At 46.9% G+C, this 22,183-nt stretch overlaps 1 protein-coding gene across 1 annotated transcript in view; it reads left to right on the top strand.

The window, feature by feature from the left end:
* Positions 1–22,183, top strand: part of PFDN1 (prefoldin subunit 1) — a 61,996-nt gene that overhangs the window by 20,352 nt on the left and 19,461 nt on the right. Inside the window, exon 3 of the mRNA XM_090020523.1 lies at positions 10,901–10,985. Within this exon, the coding sequence (XP_089876649.1) occupies positions 10,901–10,985 (85 nt within the window). The remainder of the gene's footprint in view (positions 1–10,900; positions 10,986–22,183) is intronic.

Genomic DNA, 22,183 nt, shown 5'->3' with positions numbered 1-22,183 from the left:
TCATTCCAGTTCCCAGTTAATCCATGTCAAAATTTAAAAAAAACTCTGTGGAGCAGAGGTTGGCATTGATCTGGGATTTATACAGCTTTCTACATTGTTGGGCACTTAAAAAGCCTCACAGTTTAAATTAATAACTCTTGGGCTCTGTATGTAGGGGAAGCTTATTAATTGCCTCCTTTTATCCAGTTCATGTCAGTTCAGTTAGTTTTGCTCATTCAACTTCATAGCTGAAGGAACAAACCAATTGCTGTTATAGTGGCTCCATCCCACGCCTGTCCCACCCTGGCTGGGCAGCCCCAACCTCAGTCCCACTCCCTCACCGCGGGGGTCTTGATCTGCCCCCCACTCCCTCCCTTTCTCTTTCCCTTTCCCATCTCTCCTCTTCCCTTCCACCACATCAGATTTACCAGCTTCACACAGCTCTCCAGGCTGCTGGGTTGTGCTGCTTGCTGCCTACGTGCTGCACTGTGGCTACATACGAGCCATTTTTTGACCAAATTATCAGCCACATTAAGCTGATTTCTGATGCAGACAATTTTCTTTATATCTTTCTGATATCAGATCGACATATCAATGCACCTCTAGGGGCAGTGGACTTCAGTTGAATGAAAGTTGACAGATTATGTGAGCTGTAGATCTTTTCCTCCCTTTTAAATGTCTCAGAGTAGTCCTTTGTATGCTGGGTAGAAATGGATGTCCTAAGGCAGTAGTTCTCAACCTTTTTTTGTATTGGGACCCATTTGTAAACATTGATGGCCAGTCCTGATCCATTGCTCCTCACTCCCACACCCAGCGTGTGGGGTAGAGGGGGTTGTGTGGGGCATTGGGGTCCCAAACAGCCCCTTGCAGACTGGAACTCTGCCAGCCTGCAAGGGAAAAGCAACAATATCCTACGTTTTTTATTTCCTTTAAAGGAGAATCCATTTTAAAAGTTTGTTTGCTACCTTTTCTTGCAGCCCATGGGTTGAGAAACACTGCTTTAAGGGTTCAAGTCTCTGCAGTATCAGCTGGTAGTCGGTAACTTCATACACTCTGTGCCACATTCAAAATACTTTATTTTATTTGGATGTATGCCAAAGAAAGCACCTATCCCAGACCTTCCAGGTTCTTTTGACAAACTCAGATTCAATGGATTTAATACTGACATGTAACAGAAATAAAATTGTGTGTAATCTACTATAGTATGTACCACAGGAAAACATAAGTGTCTAATTTCTCCCATACTCAACAATGAACTACCATTCTAGTTGGGGCAGGGGTTGGCAACCTACGGTTTGTGGACCCAGTCTTGCCCATGAAGAGGTCAGATCTAGCTCCCAGGAGTGGTGGCATGGAGCTGTACTGTGCCACCTGTCCCATCTGCAGTGTTATCCTCTTGCAGAGCCTGATACTCTGCCATGTCTTGATTTACCTGCACTGCAAATGGGCCAAGAATCTGCAGTGAGAAGGCAGCTGGCCATTTGGGAGAGGCAGAGACTTGGGGTCTTGTAATAGGTGGTTGGTTTGCTGCAGCAGTTGGGTCACGAGCTCTGGCTTGCACCAGCAAAAGGTTTCTGACCCCTGAGCTAAGGTATTGGCTACATTCAGTAATATTTCTAAAGTTGGGCTAACATTGCTGAATTGTGTTTATTAAAAATATCCTGCTTTTGTGGTATACTACCTGTTTTTTGACTGCACAAAGTAGGCCTCCCTGCCTCTTCCAATGACTGGCAGAAACATCCTGTTTCCATAGCTGGGTGAAAATTCCATAGCTAGTTGTGGGGGGTGCTAAATAAATTAGTAAAACTGAAACTCTGGCACTTCTGAAAATGAAGCCAGTGATTTAGGTGGCTAAAAGTCAATGTAGTTTCTAGCTTTAAAGTCTCATTGCTTTCATTAGTTACACTGCATTTGAGAGTGGCCAGTCTAGCCTTGGGCTCTGGCTCATGGAAGGGCGTGCAAAGGGAAGATATTTTTTTTTCCAACTGACTGCTGTTGATGTATGCAGAAGATAAGCTTTTATTCAAGAGGGAAAATGTCCCATCTGGAAGATCTTTTTAAAATAAAGGTAATGTTCTGTAGTCTTCTGAAGTCTGCGTGAACAGCTTCAGTGGTGCTGGAACTGATTGCAGATTTTGTCAAGTTGCTGCACAGTAAAACTTAACCAGAATCATGTCAGTTTATTTTGCTGTTCAGAACAGTGGGCAGTAGGGGTGTGTACAGCGAGCCCTGTTTGATTTGGATTTGGCCTGAACCAGGGACAGTGATTTAGTTCATTGATTTGGATTTCACTTTTTCTACATACTTTGAGGTACCAGTGCAACTCGTGATCTCTGCGAAGCTGGGGCGGATAGAATGTCCCACAGGAGTGGGGGCGGGGGCCGCCTCTGTGTGCTCCGTGGCGAACCTGGAAGCGGACCAGAAATACTTGCGGTCTACTTCTGGGTGTGCTGGGGAGTGCACTTGGTGATTGGGTGCAGGGGGACCTCAGGTTCCCACCCCTCAGACCCAGGAGGCACCAGTCACTGAGCTGGGGGGGAGGCCACGGGACCCAGAAGTGGACTGGAAGTGCTTCTGGTCCATTTCTGGATCTGCTGCTGAGCGCGTTGGGGAGCCCCCTGCACTTCTGTGGGACGCTTCAAGCACCCCAGCATCACAACATTCATGAGCCCCTGCTACCTAGAGGTATGTAGAAAAAACTTTTAAAGCTGTGTCAGTGTTCACATTGGAGAGTTCTGATTCAATTCAGAGAGATTATAGGGTCCTCTGATTCTATTCGGATTCAGAGATTTGGCCACCGGGCAACAGTGAAACCAGATGAAGATCGGGGTCCCTTTAACTTGGGAAGGCAGTTTACAGCAGTGGTGTCAAATATATGGCTTGTGGTCAGATTTGTCCTGCCCAGCACCTTTATCTAGTCTACTAGGCTACTTGAGGGCACTAGAAGTTGGGCCCTTTGACACTTCTGGGTATGGCTGTCAGCAGTAAGCTTAGCTTGCTGCTGTTGGACCCTGAACTCCTGCCAGACCCTGTACTATGGCTCCTGCTGGATCCTGCATCATCCCCGCCATCACAGGACCATATGTCACTGCTGCAGTGGCTGTAGCAGCAGACCTCAGGCCCTGGGTTGCATCTGGCCCACAGAAACTCCCGTCTGGGGCCCTTGGTAAGTTTGATACCCCAGCTTTTCAGCAGATGTAACAGGTACTGAAGCTTTCCTTTTAGAAAATCCAACTCCACTGTTCCCTAACCCATGCATATCGTACAATAGGCAAGGAAGTGGAGATGTACCCATAACGAGAGAGGAAGTCAGAAACCAACTGCATGCAGGAGAAATCATTTATGTTGTAGCAACACTGAAATGCCCCTAGTTGTGTACCGGGACCTCATTTTGCTAGATCAGGGGTCAGCAACCCCTGGCATGCATTCCAAGCATGGCACGCAGGGCCATTTTGCTTGGCATGCCATAGCCAGCCCTGGTTCTGGGTAGTTGCTGCCAGCGACGCAGCCTGGGCTGCTCCTATCAGGGCTTGCAGCATCCCAGCTGTCTGCTGGGAGGAGCCTGGGTTCCTGGCTGGCAGCAGCTACCCAGAGTTGGGGCTGGCTGCAGCCAGGAGGGTCAAACAGCTGTGCCGGGCTCTGGAGCCCCGGCATCAGCTTCATACTGGTGTGTGCAGGTGTACCTTGGAGCTGGCAGTGGGGGAGGGGCCTGAGGCAGTGGAACCCCAGTCTCTCCCACACTCCTGGCACAGAGCTGGTGACTGGGCTCTGGAGTCTGCGCAACTGTTTGTAGCCAGCCTGGGCCCTGGGCAGCTGCAACACAAGCAGTGGGCAGGCTACAAATAGCTGTGCTGAGCTCCAGAGCCCTGGCATCAGCTCCATGCTGGTGGCAACTGTTCATGTGCCACGGGCACTTTGGGGCAGGCTTTGCTGCCCTGCTGTCTGCCCCGAGATGCCTGTGCAGTCACCACCAGCATGGAGCTGATGCCAGGGCTCTAGAGCCCGGCACAGCTGTTTTCAGTCTGTCTGCTGCTTGCTGCAGCTGCCCAGAGCCCAGGCTAGCTACAAACAGCTGCACTGGGCTCCAGGGTGGGGGGCAAGGGGCACAAGCAAGGCCTCCTGCCACGTACCCCTTGCCCTCATTTAGTTTTTCTGGCATGCCGGCACTTCAGCACTGTCCAAAGTAGGCATTGTGGTATTTTTCGGCACTGGCCAAAAAACGTTGCCTACCCCTGTGCTAGATGCTTTATGAGCACAGAACGGCACGACTGTCTGTGCCCCAAAAAGCCTACTGAGGTGGTGGAGGAGGAGGAATACTATCTTCCTGCAATCAGGGGTTGTGAGAGAACATAAAATATATCAATTCCCAGTAGCTGGAGAGTATTAAAGGTAGAAGAGTGGACAAGATGGAAGAGTATGCCTGATGGGAATGCCAGCAACATACCCTTCCTTCTTGGAGGTTGTGGGGTTGGGCTTAGCTTTTTACAGTGGCTTTGCTCCTGGCTGACATGACCCTCATTTTCATCTTAATTGTCTGACTGTTAAACAATTTTTATCTGCAAATGATACCAGTGGACTGGGATGAAGCCATGTGGGAGGGTGCAGGGAAAAGGCAGAAGGTGAAGGAATGCATTTTGTGGGTTTTTTGGTTTTTGTTTTTTTTAAAGGTATACAAGGAAGAGAGATTTGGGAGGAAAAAAGATATTGGGAAGATTCAGAGTATTGTATATAGGGAAGAAAGGAGCAGAGCTTCTGAAAACTACACGAAGTAGAACTAAATTCTAGAAGATGTAGACTACAAGCTGGTTAACTTTAGGTGGAAAATTAAATGTTAATGATAATGGACAAAGGAGAAGAAGTTTAAAGCCTAGAAAAAAATCACCAGTAAGGAGTTGAAAGAAAATACAGACAACCACGTAGTGCAGAATTACATAGGGAAAGGTAATGTAAGAGACGGCCAAGACAGTTGGACTCAAAAACACGAAATACACAGTAGCAGTGAGAGAGTGGAGTAAAACAGTGAAGGGGAAGTAAGTGTAAGAAAATCAGGAAAAGCATTGCAAAATGCAATTGAATATAAAATTCTCTTTACTGTTAATTGGCAACATATTAAGAATAAGCATAATATTCAGCTCTTCTGTTCCTATACATTTCAGGACTGATGGTACTACGCAGCTTTCATCTTGCCTTAATCCTGAGGCTGTTAGGTTTGAATTCATTTTCCAAGCTGTACATAGGGATGCCCATTTTTGTTCAAAGAGCATCTTTCAGCCCCTGCGTAAACATGTTAATAATATACATTTGTCATGGGACACAAGTTGAAGTCAAACTTTTGTGCAGGAGACGAGGAATGTCATCTGGCTCTGCCTAGTCTAAAGCTGTTTGTTTTAGTTGTTCAGTATGAGCACTTGTTACCTGGCATGAAGACATGGACCCAAATGCCAGTTGGCACTGCAGGGAGACCTTGAATACATTGATATGACCTGTGGGGGCTACTTTTAAATCCTTTTGGGTGACTTTGTAAGTAGTGAAGTGGCTAATCTATTGCTTGGACGTTTTTTGATGAGGGGTGGAAGGGTTGAAGGAAGTTATGTAAGGTTCCTAAAATGTATTTGAACTCAGTTATCCGTTACCTCTTTGCAAGCCGTCAGTAACCTATTCTGAGAGCTGTTTCCAATTCTGTTTCCTCAGAATGCTACTGAGAGTAATTTGGGAAGAGACTGCTTATGATAGCTGCATTGGATTGCTGTGACTAAACTGGAGTAATTGATAAGAAATTTATTGTCATGACTTATTTGCAAATTTGTCAAAAGGAAGAATAAGAAAATTGTGACTACAGTTTTAAAATAAGAAAAGGAGAAGAAACTGAACATTTTTAAAAAAGTGTAGTGGTTCAAAGTTCACTTAAAGCCTACTTGCTGGGAAAACTATAAAAGATCAGTAAAGGTACATGAACAATCAGAATTTTGTCTGTTATGACAGCAGTCATGAACCCTTTGGAACAGACTTATCTCAGCCATCAGACTGGTTTATAAAAACATTAGTACCCAACTCATTATCATTGAAACTGAACTGAGTTCAGCCTTTTTGAACATATGCTGCCCATGGATGAAGTCTTCTTTTAATGATTCTTAATTATACACATTGCATTTTTAAAGTAATCATTTTCCCTTTTTCCAAACTCTTGCTGTGAGATAAAAGAATGATGGGACCAACACCAAATACTAGTGGTAACAAAGTATCGTTTTTGTAGGGGTGTACCGATAGGGATTTTTGAGGCCGATACTGATAACCAATATTTAAGAAGGCATATTGGCCGATACCACTCTGATATGTAATGCACTGACTGCAGCAGGTAAGTCTGGTGTGGTAGGAGGAGGGAAGAGAAGGGGCAGGGGGAGAGGGAAGGGGTGTGGGGGGCAAATTAAGGCCCTGCTGTGAGGGAGGGGGGCAGGAGCAGGTGCTGCCCAGTCAGGGAGGGTGGGCTGGGGACAAAGTCGCAGCTGGTCTAGGGGGCATGGGATGGAGCAGGGCTCACCTGGCGGGGTGCAGGGAGAGGAGGAGACAGCTGGTCCGTTGGCTTGTCTGCCAGCTCCCGCCACTGCTGCTGTCACTCATCCAGCGGGGTGGGGCGGGGCATGTGCTCCCAGATCTGACCTGGGCAGGGCAGGCTGGGGCTGGGGCTGTTGCTCACAAAGCTGGGGTTACCTGGGTGGGGCATGGGGTGGGTGGTGGTGCTGCTGGGGGCTATGAGGGGGTTATGGCAAATTTTGGGGTGACTGCAGCCCCCACCATAGCCCCTTCCCTGTGACGCCAACCACCGCCCAGTCCAGGCTTTGCTGGGAACTGCCTTGGCCCCAGTCTGCCCCATGCAGATCTGGGGCCTGTTCCCTGCGGAGCCTTGGCTGGCTGGGCTGGGGGCCAGTGCTGCTGAGAGGGAGCTACAGCAGGGGCTGCAGCCACCCTGAAATTCTCTGTAGCCCCCACTTATAGCACCCCACGCCCTGCCCGTCCAGGCTCTGCTGGGAGCAGCCCCAGCCTGCCCCATGCAGATCTGAGTGCAGGCCCCCTGGTGCCCTCCTGGACAAGTGACAGCAGCAGTGGTGGGAGCTGGCAGATGAGCCACGCACAGCAGTGGGAGTCGCCTCTGCCTCCCCCTCTCCCGTGCCCCCTGGACAAGCCCTGCTCCATCCTGCACCTCTGCGTGAGCTGAGGCTTTGTTGCCTTCCTGCCCACCCCGAGTGGGCAGCACTTGCCCCTGCCTCCTTCCTTCCCTCGTGGCAGGGCATTGATCTGCTCCCTCCTCTCCCCCCAAAAACCAAAAAACCCCCGCAAAAACAAACCAAAACACTTACCAGCTGGAGATAGCTCACCACACTACGAGCTGTGTCTTCACTGCTTACATGCTGCGCTGTGGTTGTGCACAGCACAGGCATTTATTGGCCCAAATATTGGCCACTTAAGGCTGATATACAATATAGATAATTTTCTTTGTATCAGTACCAATCCAATATCGGACTGATGTATTGGTGCACCCCTACACTTTTGGCATATTTTAATAGTTATACAATGTATGCCTAAAGTTCATCTGCAAAATTGTGATTTCTCAAAATTAAGGCCATCCAGAAAAACAGGAGGTTGGCAACTGTGTTGCAAGGGGGGGTGAAAAGGATTAGAGCCACCTTGGGAGGAAAAACCTGCAGCACCCTTATAGGCTCGGCAGTGCTACGTTGGTTAGCACTACAGAAGAAAGAGACTTGGGGGTCATCATTGACCACAAGATGAACATGAGCCTGCAATGCGATGCTGCGGCTAGTAAAGTGACCAAAACGCTGGCATGCATCCATAGATGCTTCTCGAGCAAATCCCGGGACGTCATTCTCCCCTTGTACTTGGCCTTGGTGAGGCCGCAGCTGGAGTACTGCGTCCAGTTTTGGGCTCCACAATTCAAAAAGGATGTGGAGAAGCTTGAGAGAGTCCAGAGGAGAGCCACGTGCATGATCAGAGGTCAGGAAAACAGATCTTACGATGACAGGCTGAGAGCCATGGGACTCTTCAGCCTGGAAAAGTGCAGGTTCAGGGGTGATCTGATGGCCACCTATAAGTTTATCAGGGGTGACCACCAGGATCTGTGGGAACGTCTGTTCACCAGAGCGCCCCAAGGGATGACGAGGTCGAACGGTCACAAACTCCTGCAAGACCGTTTCAGGCTGGACATAAGGAAGAATTTCTTTACTGTCCGAGCCCCCAAGGTCTGGAACAGTCTGCCAGCGGAGGTGGTTCAAGCACCTACATTGAACACCTTCAAGAGTAAATTGGATGCTTATCTTGCTGGGATCCTATGACCCCAGCTGACTTCTTGCCCTTTGGGCAGGGGGCTGGACTTGATGATCTCCCGAGGTCCCTTCCAGCCCTAATGTCTATGAAATCTATGAAAGTAGAGTGTTTTTCATCTGTCATTGAGTACAGTCCATGCAGTCTTAAGTAGATGATGATCTCTATTACATAGCTGGGTTTTCTTAGCCTGTTGACTGAGTACTTGGAATTGCTTTTGTTATACTGAAAGCAGATGTCTCAAATATTTCTCATAGAGGATGAGAGTGAATAACTTCTGAATATGAATGTACTGTATTTATTTGAATATGACTACCCCAATAATTAAGTTCTATATATGAAAAAATTATAAATTTGATATAATTTTCCAGGTATAGAATCTAATTACTGGAGGTTTGTCTTGAATTTGTCCCCTACCCACTGATACTGCATGGAAAATAAATTTGGGGAGGAGGCACCTCTGTCCCCTGCAGCCTTTCATAAGACTGAAATAAACAGAGATGTAGTAATTTGCATGTAAAGCCCATAGACTTAGTTCTTCCAGAACTGGTGCAATTTATCTTTTCTGGAGCTGCTGCAAGTTTTAGCACAGGTACTCCATAAACACACTTTTAAGTCGGACTTTGGCATCTACTTATACATAATATAAACTATGCAAAATATTAGTCTAAAGCCAAAAGGCTCAGGATTTACCATGTTGTTCATTGGGTGGGCCTCACCAGAGTCGTCAACACTTCAAGCCATGGTGACGCCACTACTTGGTACAGCTTAACGCTACTCCAGATACCACCCAGAAAGGATCCATGTGCTAACTAGCACCCACTCATGACTGGGACTGGGTGTTCTTGCCGTGAGTCTTGGGATCCTCTGAAAACTTATGTGCAGATGAGGCACAGGGAAACCTGGTCTGGCTTCATGTCACGGAAGGTGGGGCCACAGTAACTATATGCAACAGGCTGAGAGAGGCTGACGGGGATTCTTAGTGAACTGTTTGAGGCTCAATTTGGTGATGTTTGCCAGACATATAATGCTGGTGAAGAAACAGCTATTATTGGAAATGGGAAAGAAAGATGCAACTCAACTGTAGGAGTGAAGAGGAAGTTGAAGTATATGCAGTGTGGTGGCTCACCATGACCTGAAAAGAGTTGGTGTTCAGGAGAACTGTGCTCAAAGGATGCTACCATAAATTTTATCCAGGTGGGCTGTGCTAATTTCTTTATGGTAGGTTCCCATCAGCATCTTGATCTTTTTTTGGCTAAGATCAAATGTAGATCAAAGGCCTTGACTCTGTGGCTATGATGCAGAGACCTTCCCCCATGCCAGAGCATGGCAGCTGTGCCACAGTGCTGTCCAGGACTGACTAGCCAAGGCCATCCTGGTCTCAGCAGGGTCTGTATCCATCAACTGCATCATCCTAGGCTGCGAAAGTCAGCTGCTCCTGGACATCATTGTGACCAATGAGGACAGCAAATGTTGTGATGGTAGATGTCACCATCCTCTTTGAGACCCAGCACCAAGCCTTTGTTAAAGCCTGTGAAAGGAAGCATGAGAAGTACCAGTTGCTGGCAGACATCCTGTGGAGCTGGGGCTGTGAAGTGACGGTTGAGGCGCTGGTTGTCAGGGCACTTGGAGCATGGGACCCCAGCGACGAGAGCGTTCTCCATGCCTGCTGCGTATGCCTGCTGCGTATCCCACTGCTACAGCAAACTGATGTGGCATCTCACAATGTTCAACACTGTTCGCTGGTCCAGGGATGTCTATGTAGAGCACATCACAGGACGGTGCCAGTACTTACTTGCTTCCAGTTAGGTGGGTCCAAGAGGGGACTGCCTGACCGAATCCCACTACTACATCTAAAGGATTGCCAGGACTTTCTAAATCCTGGACTCTTCTCTACCCCCATAACTGTATCCAACATCTTTCTTATAACTGTGTGTGTGCCTACAAAACATCTCCCTACTCAAGTGTGGTATTGTGGTGTTGTGGGAGGGTGTCAGAGCTGGCTCTGGCCCTCCTGGCGCTGAACTGGTATTGTAATATCTTCCAGTGCCAGTTCCCTGTGGAGGGAACACTCACCTGTTGTCTTTTTTTGTTGTTGTTTTTTTGCGGGGGGGGGGGGGGAGGTTTGAGATGCACACGGTTCCCTTCAGTATTTTTGGCACCAGGAGGAGGGTGTTGGAGTGTTCTCTGGCTTTTCTGAGTACCAGCCTGGTATTGCACTACCTGTAGACCCTGTGTTCATTCCCTTCAGGGGGAGCAACTGCAACTGCCTGGTTTTTTGGGGGTTTTTTTCAATTTGCCTGAGATGAGCCATGCGCTTTATAATTATGTTCAGTTTTAGCTGCATTTAATCAGCTTCATAGTTGTTTTCCATTTCTGAGTACATGCTTTTAGCAGCAGTTCAAAGATAGACAATGTACTCAGTGAGGTTTCCTCGTATGTGAATGTAAGCTTGAGAGCTTCCCCCCCGCCATGCTGACTAGAGGGAAAAACTCATCTTTTATTTAAGTAAATATGGTAGTTTAAGCGGGTGAGGGTTAAATCTTGGAGACTGTGGTAAATGTCTGACTTTCTTTTTTTACTCTAGGTTTATCCTTCAGTCAAAGGGAATGATTCACAGTCAGCTCTTAGAAAAACAGAGAACAGCAGAAGAGAAAATTAAGGAATTAGAGGTAAGCTTTAAATGAATGAAGGTGATGGCAGTGGAACCTTCAGAAAAAAATCTCAATGAGGTAGTCTTTGTCTTTTGTGCAATTTTATTTAATACTTTTTATCTTAAAGGATAATAATATATTAGAACTTTTATTCACCTGAAATGCAGTGAGGTAGAATGGACCAAGTCTCTTAGGAACACCCTGGATGTAATTAATGATTTAGTCATTTTATATTGTTTGAGTGATACGATAAATATATGGGAAATATGCAGTAGTTTCATTTGATTAACATCCTTTGCCAGTGCAAATTTGTTGAAACAAGAACTTTTATCCACTGCATCTTGACAAACATCTAGTGGTTACAAACAAGTGTCACTGTATCTGCTCTTGGCCTTGCTTACACTTGTTAATTCCACTGTTTTAGAAAGATTAATGCTATAAATGTGGTGGTGTTTCTTGTTTTATAAATGCTTGTAACATCTAAATAATTATTAGCATTTTGACTGAAGATTTTTTTTTAAACTAGGAATGTGTTTGACCAATCTGATGCATTAGTACAGGCTTTGGAGAGGCAAAGCTATTGAAGAAAGTGGAGGACTTGGTTGTATATATATAAAAGCATTGTGTTTTCAAATACTTTACATAGTTTTACTCTGATAAGAAGCACTATGGGGTTCCCAGTGTATTGATTCTCAGTGACACCAGATTAATTCTACCCTGGGGTGATTTAAAAAAAAAATGTTTTGTTTTTACTTTTTTAATATTTATTTTTTACAGTTGCTAACCCTGAAAAGTCAATTCAGTTTGTTCTGATTCCAGGCTAAATGTTATCTTTTGGATCACTCTCTTTAAAGAATCCATGATCAAAGCTTAATTAATGATTCTCTTGAAGTAGAAGGCAGAATAGAATCAAATTCATTTTATTGAACATCTGTCTTGGTTGTTGGGCCAGATTTTTTTTTCAGTGATAAGCCACACTAAGTCCCAGCATGCCCTGGAGTAGAAATGGTCCTTCAGTCTTGGAAATCAGGTTCTCAGATAGCATGCAGTAAAATATTTGACCAGGATTCTGAATGGGAACTGATCTGAGGTGTAATAATATGCTGGTTGGGGATATTTTTTTGGAGTATCCATTGTAGAGTCTGAGCATTGTAGAGTCTGAGCACTTAATGGTGTGAAAGTCTTTTTTGGCATTTCAAAAAGAAGTTTAGAGAAAAACAGAGAGAGAGTGTGAGTAGAAGAACTTTCATTCTGCATTTCCTTTCTTCCTAATCAGGATTTTTTCAAGTTAGACACTTGAAAGTAGTATATTCTTTAAGCTGGTGAGGTGTTTCTTAACCTTAACTTCACCATGACAAGACCCTGGTGTGGGGGAATATGTTCTTCCTAGATTAGCGTCTTAATAATAGTAGAGCCTGAGGAAAATTCACTTAACTTCTGACATTTATTTCTAATTGTGTTAATTTTAAAGGAGAGGAACAAATACCTATATCTAGGGGCAGACGTTTCATAGATTTCATAGACATTAGGGCTGGAAGGGACCTCGGGAGATCGAGTCCAGCCCCCTGCCCAAAGGGCAGGAAGTCAGCTGGGGTCATAGGATCCCAGCAAGATAAGCATCCAATTTACTCTTGAAGGTGTTCAATGTAGGTGCTTGAACCACCTCCGCTGGCAGACTGTTCCAGACCTTGGGGGCTCGGACAGTAAAGAAATTCTTCCTTATGTCCAGCCTAAAACGGTCTTGCAGGAGTTTGTGACCATTCGACCTCGTCATCCCTTGGGGCGCTCTGGTGAACAAACGTTCCCCCAGATCCTGGTGGTCACCCTTGATAAACTTATAGGTGGCCATCAGATCACCCCTGAGCCTACACTTTTCCAGGCTAAAGAGTCCCATGTCTCTCAGCCTGTCATCATAAGATCTGTTTTCCTGACCTCTGATCATGCGCGTGGCTCTCCTCTGGACTCTCTCAAGCTTCTCCACATCCTTTTTGAATTGTGGAGCCCAAAACTGGACGCAGTACTCCAGCTGCGGCCTCACCAAGGCCAAGTACAAGGGGAGAATGACGTCCCGGGATTTGCTCGAGAAGCATCTATGGATGCATGCCAGCGTTTTGGTCGCTTTATTAGCCGCAGCATCGCATTGCAGGCTCATGTTCATCTTGTGGTCAATGATGACCCCCAAGTCTCTTTCTTCTGTAGTGCTATCTAACGTAGCACTGCCGAGCCTATAAGGAAGCTGCAGGTTTTTCCTCCCAAGGTGGAGAACCTTGCATTTATCGGTGTTAAACACCATGAGGTTCTCGTCTGCCCATTTGCTGAGCTTGTCCAGGTCAGCCTGGATCACCCGCCTATCTTCTGGCGTGGATGCTTTGCCCCAAAGTTTGGTGTCATCGGCGAACTTGGCCAGTCCACTCCTGACTTCAATGTCCACATCATTAATGGAGATGTTGAACAATATGGGTCCCAGGACAGAGCCTTGATGGACCCCACTGGTCACAGGGCACCACGATGAGTGACTGCCATCAATCACAACCCTCTGGGTCCGACCACGGAGCCAATTTCCCAGCCAGCGGATCGTGGTGGAGCCAAGGCCACAACTGGGCAGTTTGGCCAAGAGGTGATCATGGGATACCAGATCAAAAGCTTTTTTGAAGTCAAGATATATGACGTCAATCTTTTCTCCCTTGTCCAGGTGATAGGTCACCTGGTCATAGAAGGAAATGAGATTGGTCAAACAAGACCTACCCACAACAAACCCGTGCTGGCTATCCCTTAGAATGTTAGCCTGGGCCAGTCCCTCAAGGATGGCCTCCTTAATAAACTTTTCTAAGATCTTCCCCAGGATAGAAGTCAGGCTAATGGGCCTGTAGTTAGCCGGATCCACTCTCCTCCCTTTCTTGAAGATCGGCACCACATTGGCCTTCTTCCAGTCTTTGGGCACTACACCAGAGCACCAGGAGTTTTCAAAGATCCGTGCCAGGGGCTGGGCTATGACGCTCACCAGCTCCTTGAGTACCCTGGGGTGCAGATTGTCAGGCCAGCTGACTTGAAGGTATCCAGCTTCTCAAGGTGTTCCTTCACGAGGTCAGCATTTATGGAGGGTAGGGGATCCCCCTCACCCAGATTTCCCTGTCCCATAGCAGGCATGGGCATCCCATGTGACTGATGAAAGACTGACGCAAAGTACCTATTTAATAGGTTGGCTTTTTCCTGGGCGTCAGTTGCCAGTTGCCCCATCTGGTTTAGCAGGGGTCCAACGTTGCCCTTGCTTTTCCTCTGGCTCCCCACATATCTGAAAAAGGACTTTTTGTTGTCCTTGATGCCTAAAGCTAGTTGGAGTTCAGTTGCAGCCTTGGCTTTCCTGGTTTGCTCCCTGCAGGACCGGACCAGCGCGGAGTAATCCTCCTTGGAGGTGAATCCCATCCTCCATCCTTTGTAGGCTTTCCTTTTAAGCCACAGGAGATCCGCTAGGTTCCTGGAGAGCCAGGGGGGCTGCTGTCCCTTCTTGCTGCCTTTCCTCCGTGTTAGAATAGATTTAGCTTGTGCATTGAGGATCGCTTCCTTGAGGAGCAACCACTCTTCTTGAACTCCCATCACCCTGGAGTCATGCTCCCTGAGGGCCTGACCGACAAGCCTCTTGAGCTTGTCAAAATCGGCTTTTCTGAAGTCAAGGACTTCTGTGTTGCTGACTGACTTGCCAGCTTTACGGCGGATGGTGAAGGTGATCAGCTCGTGGTCGCTGTCACCCAGCTTCCCATCGATCACTAGGTCGCCGATTAGGTCGTCCCCCGTAGCCAGTACCAGGTCGAGCAGCGCTTTGCCTCTCGTTGGCCCATAGACTTCTTGAGTCAGGTAGAGGTCATCCACGCACGAGAGAAAGCTTTGTGACCGCTTGGATTTTGCTGAGTGATCTTCCCAGGAGATGTCCAGGTAATTGAAGTCACCCATGACAACCAAGGTCCTGGAGCAAGCAGCCTCAGTCAGTTCCTGGGCAAACTCCTGGTCAAGCTCAGGACTTTGAGTGGGAGGTCTGTAGTAGACTCCCACCGTTGTGTCCCCTGTGCCGTATTCCCCACGAATTTTTACCCAGAGGGTCTCCTAGCTGTCCATGCCGGTCGCCAACATCAGCTTGCAGGGACATGTAGCTTTCCTTCACATAGAGAGCTACACCCCCGCCCCTTTTGTCAACACGATCCCTCCTGTACAGGGTATAGCCCTCTATACCCGTGGTCCAGTCATGGGTGGAGTCCCACCAGGTCTCTGTTATCCCAATGACATCGTATTTCTTTGCACTGAGCAGGAGGACGAGCTCGTCCTGCTTGTTGTCCAGGCTCCTGGCATTAGTGTACAGGCAGGCAAGTGTCCCCTTGGGGGCTCTTGCCATGCCCACAGATTGTGCCAGGGCTGAGGCAGGGGTGGGCTCCCTTAAGTGCCTTGGTCTGCTGGCTTTGCAAGAGTCGCTCAGCAGTGGCAGTAGTCCCCCCATCTCCCAGCGGGCTTAGTTTAAAGCCCGGTGGAGCATCAGCCAGCCTGGCTGAGAAGAGCCTCCTCCCCAGGGGAGAGAGGTGGAGGCCATCTCTTCCCAGCAGCTCGCTGCGTCTGTCACCAAAGAGCGGGCTATGGTCATGGAAGCCAAAGCCTTCCCGATGACACCAGCGCCACAGTCTTTGGTTCACTGCGTGGATCCTCCTCTCCCTCCTCAGCCCATAGCCCGAGACTGGGAGGATCGACGAAAACACCACCTGAGCTCCCAAAGCCCTAAGCCCTGCTCCCAACTCCCTCTAGCGCCTCATGACCTGGCTGGGGGTGCTCCGTGTTAATGATGTGATGAGGCAAGCTAACATTTTATTTTACCCTTTTGGAACTTAGCAAATAGTGCATGTTGGATTTGATCAAGCTGAAACTGAGCAGATGTATTGCCAGTCGATCCAGAGAAGTGTTCCTCCCCCTCTATTTGGCATTAGTGAGGCCATAGTTGGAGTACTGTGTCCAGTTCTAGGCACCACACTTCAAGAAGGATGTGGACAAGCTTGGAAGGGTACAGAGAAGGGCCACCTGCATGATCAAGGGTCTGGGGGATAAGCCTTATAAGAAGAGACTTTGGGACCCAAGTTAGTTCAGTCTGAGTAAAAGAAGGCTGAGGGGTGACTTGATAGCTGCCTACAAATATGTTAAGGGAGAGCACCAGGATCTGGGTGCAACATTTCAGAAAAGCGCCCCCTGGGAGGAAGAGGACCAATGGGCACAAGTTAGCTGGGGAAAAGTTTAGGCTAGACATAGGGGTAACCAAAATCTGGAACACATTCCGGCAGAGGTTGTGCAGTCACCATCTCTGGCGGTGTTCAAGAGGAGGCTGGACAAGTGCTTCATTGAGCTTGTTTGAGCCCGTTACCCCCTGCCCATGGCAGGGGACTGAACTTGATGGATCTTACAGGTCCCTTCTGGTCCTTCTTTCTATGATTCTATATATTTACAGTTTTAAAGCAATTTGGAAGCCTACCAGTGCCTTAATCATTATAATAAAATAAATTCTAAATGCCTATATATTTTGGCTCTTGTTTTGTTTTGTTTTTTTTAAATTGTGGAAAATCAGAGCCCCCCTGCTCTCTTCACTCATTGGACTGTGGGTCCAGCTGTGGCTGTGTCGTGTTTCCCCCCCCGGCTACTTTGTGGTGCTGAACAGCCCTGATATGCTGGTACCCTGCCCCTGCCATTGCCTGTCACTCCCAAGCCACAGCCCCAGTCAGCCCTTCTCATGCCTCTCATTCCTAGCCCACAGTCTCCCGGCCCTGGTGGCATCCCTGACTCCCAACCCACTGCTCTCCACCAGGCCTTAGCCCTCCAGTTCATGAAGAAGTGGGGTGGGTGTGTGGGGAACGGGGTATGAGCACAAGCAATGTGGGGGGACTCCCCCAACCTGTTGGAGAGAGAGACACATGCCTTCCCCACCCCACCTCCAGGTTTCTGCACCTACAAGATGTACGGGGCATGGGGCTGCAGCCTGGCTGGACCAGCTCTGGGCAGGAGCTGCCACGATGGCCCAGCGGGTAGGACCCAGTGTAGGTTGCAGTGCTGTACCCCCATGGCCACCAAGGTGAGGCATAGTGGCCGCACCATGGAATTGTGCCCCGTGCTGCTGCTGCTGGGCAAGCAGGGGATGTCTCACCTTGGTGGCCATGGCGGCAATGCACTTCCTCCTGCACCAGGTCCCACCTGATGAGCCATGGAGGTGACTCCTGCCTGAAGCTGTTCTGGTCCGGCTGCAGCCTGGGCACAGGAATTTGGAGGGGCACATAATCTCTCCTCACCCCCCCGACACATCACTTGTGCCCTGCCGCCCTCCCCACGCATTGTCTATGTTGTCCTGTGAACAGCAGAAAACTCAGATCTGTGCACATTATATTGGTGTTGGTAGCAACACTTTAATATGGGGAAACTTGGGAGTAGCCAAACTACAGACATTTCATAGATTTCATAGACGTTTGGGCTGGAAGGGACCCCGGAGGATCATCGAGTCCAGCCCCCTGCCCCAGGGGCAGGAAGTCAGCAGGGATCATAGGATCCCAGCAAGATAAGAATCCAAATGTGTCTTGAAGGCGTTCAGAGTGGGTGCTTGAACCGCCTCTGGCAGCAGTCTATTCCAAACCTTGGGGGCTCGGATAGTGAAGAATTTCTTTCTTATGTCCAGCCTGAATCGGTCACAGTGGAGTTTGTGACCATTCGATCTTGTCATCCCTTGGGGCGCTCTGGTGAACAGATGTTCCCCCAGATCCTGATGAGCACCCCTGATAAACTTATAGGTGGCCACCAGATCACCCCTGAGCCCGTTGACAATTCCACCATTGGTGGCACTTAGTATAGTTGCATTCAGACCTGCAGCTATAGAATTTTCTGGCTGGCTTCTTCTCTAATGTTAACTTAATGGAATGTGGTTGAGATCCTGACTGAACGCCTGACTTCCATGCTGCCCCTGTTGCCAGGCTGTCATCAGTTTCCAGTTATTATATAATCTTCAGCTGTATGTCTCTGTCTCTTGCTGTGTCTGGTGGGAAACAGCAGTTCTTAACCTCCTGAACTTTCAGATTGCTGGGTTCAGCAGAACGGGTGGAGTTCCCCTTAAATTATAACCTTCACAATTCTGACGCAGAGCTTCAGAGCTGGTCACTTGATGGATGTTTTTTCTCTTTGAAGCTTACCAGAAGTGGTAACTGATGTCAGAAAGTGGTAGAGTGGGAATATGGCTGCCAGTTGGATTGCTTTCTTTATTTTTAGCTAAAGATATCAGTGTGTAGATTATGTGAAGCTTTTATACTTTTGTGTCAAATGAAGATTCATCTTGAATTTGTGGTTTGAGCTGCCTGGCTGTCTTGTGAGAGCCAGGCTTCCTAAGCCGCAGTTTCTTCTGAAAAAGGCCAAAGCCTTATATTGATGTTGCCTTGGAGCTGAAAATGTAAGGGGTAACACCTGAATCCAAGTTAGAAGGTTGTTTATCATGGAAATGGTGGATTTCCCTGGTCATGAAACCAACTTGTACCACAAACAGAAAAGAATATATGAAGCATGTGTGACCTTAGTGTTTGCACTATGCCATTCTAGACAAAATACCAACTCAGATGATCAAGTTAAAAATACCCCAGTCTGGATTACTCAGATGGGATAGATTTTAAAGGTTGGATTTACCTTTTGCTGTGTTAGCTACTTTACTTGTAATTCCTTTAATTCATCTTCCACAATTAACCCAGAGAGCTGATTTCTCTAGTATCCCATAACAAAATTATCCTAAGGGTAGGCTGCAGACAGAACCATTAGAAGTAAATAAAGCTTTTGCCTGAAATTGAAACAAATATTCTGGATATATTTTCTTGCATAAAATTCAAGAAAGCTGTTATGCCCAGAGCTTACCTACCCAGTAATGTCCATTTTAAGCAGATCTTGAACAAAGTAATTGAGGGGGTATAATCTCTGCTCAGAATTCTTACTCGCTAGTCAGTGGTCTCTTATACAAGTTGAGCAGTTTGAAATGTCAAATTAAGGTTTTGTGTGCCTACATTATCATAACATCTTTAACGCTTTAATCTCGTGCGATTTTTTCCCCCCCCCAGGACGCTTGCCTCATCCAGTTCATAGGAGATGTAGTCATGTCAAACTAATGAAATAGCTTATGCTTTTTCATCAGTGTGAGGCGCTATATAATTTATTTCCTGCATATTGTTGAAACTCTGCTCTGACAGCCAAGTTGTTACCCTTCTTTTCAATTTCTGTGGCAGTCATCACTACAGTATTCATTCTTCACGGATATTGGTTTTTAAGAAGTTCGTGGAAGGGATGGTGGTATTCCCATTTTACACATTAGGGACAGATGCACATATGTTAAGGCCAAAATCATCCATTTGTTTTGGCTACCTGTTTGAAATAGCTGGGACTTGAATAATTACTTTTGTCAGAGTGATCAGCATTGTAGATACCAATATATAGTGCTATGTTGTAACTGCGAGTACTCAGAAGATCAGATTCTAGCATCTCAAGTCATGGACCCAAAAATTAGGGAATGTGCAATAATGATAATCTCTGTAACATGTTATTTTAAGTGACTTGCTGGGTCTCACATAGGAACTGTATGGCAGAGGCAGGGATAGAATCTAGTTCTCTAGGTCAGCATTTAATTACTTTAACCATTTTTCTTCTTGCAGGCCTCATTCACTACACATCTTACAAGCTGTGCAATAAAAGACAGCACATGTGGTCTGCCTCGTGAGTTAAAGGACTAAGTGGTAACAACAATAGGTTGTCATCCTATGTAAATAAGCAATATAGTGAGCTGAGACTGGTACTTTGCTGGTATATGATGGTAAAAGAATGGTTGGGGTTCACTTATCCTGGGTTCCATTCTAGCTTCTGAAGGGGCTGTACTCTGTTAAGCCATGGTTCTTTAGTTTTGTTTTCAATTATAATTTTCTGGGATTTAAGAACAAACTCTAAAATAAAAATTCCATTGTGTGATACTGAATTGACCCATAGGTCATTGGCAGATTCACCATAGAAATATCTTTTATTTGAGATATAGCAGAGTAACTAATAGCAATATTGGAAGTCATCTTCTATGTCAGTGGGAGTCGACCTTTTTGGCAGGTGTGCCACAACTTAGCCCTGCACCGTCCCTGATTGCCACGCAGTTCCCTTTACCTGGCCTGTCTGCCACTGTTACTTGTTCCACGCCCCCCATCTGCTGCATGTCACATGCAAAGACTGCTTCTGTCACTTGTGGCATGTGTGCCACAGTTTGACTTCCCCTGCTTTATGTGGACAAGCAGTACAGTATGATGAGATATCTTCTGCTGTCTAATTGGCAAAGAAAAATGGGGGGGACTTGTGAATCCTGGGCTTCATTTCAGCTTCTGGGAAAGCTGTGCTCTACTTTGCCCTGAACTTTACTTTACCTGTTTGTCCCAGTCCTGTTTCTTTCTTCAACCCTGGCTCCTTGTCAGAGTTTATCTCCTTTCTCCATTTCTTATCTCCTTGTTCTGCCATTCTTAGTCATGCTTTCCTTCCTGCCCTCACAGCTCCTTGTGTTCCCTTCTCCTTGCCAAGTCAGTCGGTTTCCCTGTTATGGTTCAATCTCTCATACCCTCATTCCTCTGGCTTTCCATCTCTTGTGTTCTTTCCCCCTGCTCCAGCTCATTCCCCAGTTTCTTTGCTTAACAAGTCCCAGCCCTCCTTCCTACCACAGGTCTTCATCAGATCGCCCACTCAACTGGCACCCAGTCTTTTTACCCAGTCAGTCCTAATCTCCCCTTCATCTCTTTATCTAGTGTCAACTTCCTCCTTCACTCGTTATCCAGTGTCAGCCTCTTTCCACCCACTGGCTCCCAGTAATCCTCTGTTTCCCCTGCTAGTTCCCATTCTTAATCTTGCTCTGCCAGTCTCTATATACCACTTACTTTTTTATGCCTTTTGCCCACCCTCCTTCTGCTAACTTCTGGTCTCTATCTCCCTTGTCCCCTTATTTTTTTTTGTTCCAATCTCCTCCCCTTTGTCATGTACCCCATACTCCAGGTGTGTAACTCTTGCCCCCTCTCCACTTAAATCTCTACTTCCTTCCCTATTCTGTCTGGGCCAGCCTAGTAGAGACATTGAAATCACAGGAGAGGGAGTCTCCCTGCCATCAGTTCTAATGCCTGGATCCAGCCTGTCCTGTATCATCTCAAAGATGCAGTTGCTAGAAAGTCCTTCTTGCCCTGGTTGCTATGTTGGAGCCTGATCGGTGCAGATGAAAATTCTGAAGAATTGATTTGTGAAGCTCCAGCTATATATGGGGAAAAATCACAGTTCACATAAAGGCTTCTGTGCTTGGCCACTTTTGCGTGGCAGCAAGAGCTAGATTTTTAGCTCACTGGCTCAACAACAACACATACCCATTTTGAAAGGTCTGACCACATGGGTTATGGTGAGAGCTGCTAGGTATTGAGTATTTGTGAAAGCATAACTCTGAATTTACTTTGAGACACGGCTGCACTGGAGTGCTTGGTGAGCTTCTTGAATTAATTTCTGAAGAGAAATGAAATGTGCTATGTAAGTCTTAATGCTGCAGTAGTACCAGAGTTTGGAAAGATTAAAAACCACACATACAAGAATTGAGGTGCTGTGTCAGTGGGGTCAGGGAGCAATATACTCATGGTCTAGCTCCCGTCCCATACAATCTCAGCTTCAGGAAAAAGGGAGAGGCTGGGATTTAGATTAATATACTAGTCTTCATATTTTGGTGCTCTGTCTTCCACATCTTCCTTTTGCTAGTAACCTGACTGAACTTGAGGGAGGTTTGATTTCAACCTGTTGGACTACTGGAAAAGAGAGAGAAAACTGTCGTTCCTCACCTTCCAGGACTTGTTACAGCCATATGGACTGGGGGAAGGGAAGGAACAAGGCGGTCTCTGCTGTTTTATTCTTCTTCTTCTGACTTCCTGGATCCTGTTTCCCATATAACTTTCCTCAAGGCAGTATTGTGAAATTGATGCAATTTTGGTTCGTTTTAGAGGGATGTTATTGTGTGGCAGAGTTTTAGGAACAGCATTAAGTGGAAACAGCACTGTCTGTATAGAAACCCAAAGATCGCACTGCCTTGACTTCACTTTCCCAATGTATATTGAATATAATCTTTGCAATTACAAGGGCCAGTCCTGCAACCACTTAGCACACTTACCTTCATACCTGTGCATAAT

The sequence above is a fragment of the Crocodylus siamensis genome, chromosome 10, assembly GCF_052110815.1.
Source record: "Crocodylus siamensis isolate JL-2025a chromosome 10, ASM5211081v1, whole genome shotgun sequence".
Taxonomy (NCBI): Eukaryota; Metazoa; Chordata; order Crocodylia; family Crocodylidae; genus Crocodylus; species Crocodylus siamensis.
The sequence above is the reverse complement of the archived record's forward strand: the minus strand, read 5'-3'. Positions and strand labels throughout refer to the sequence as shown.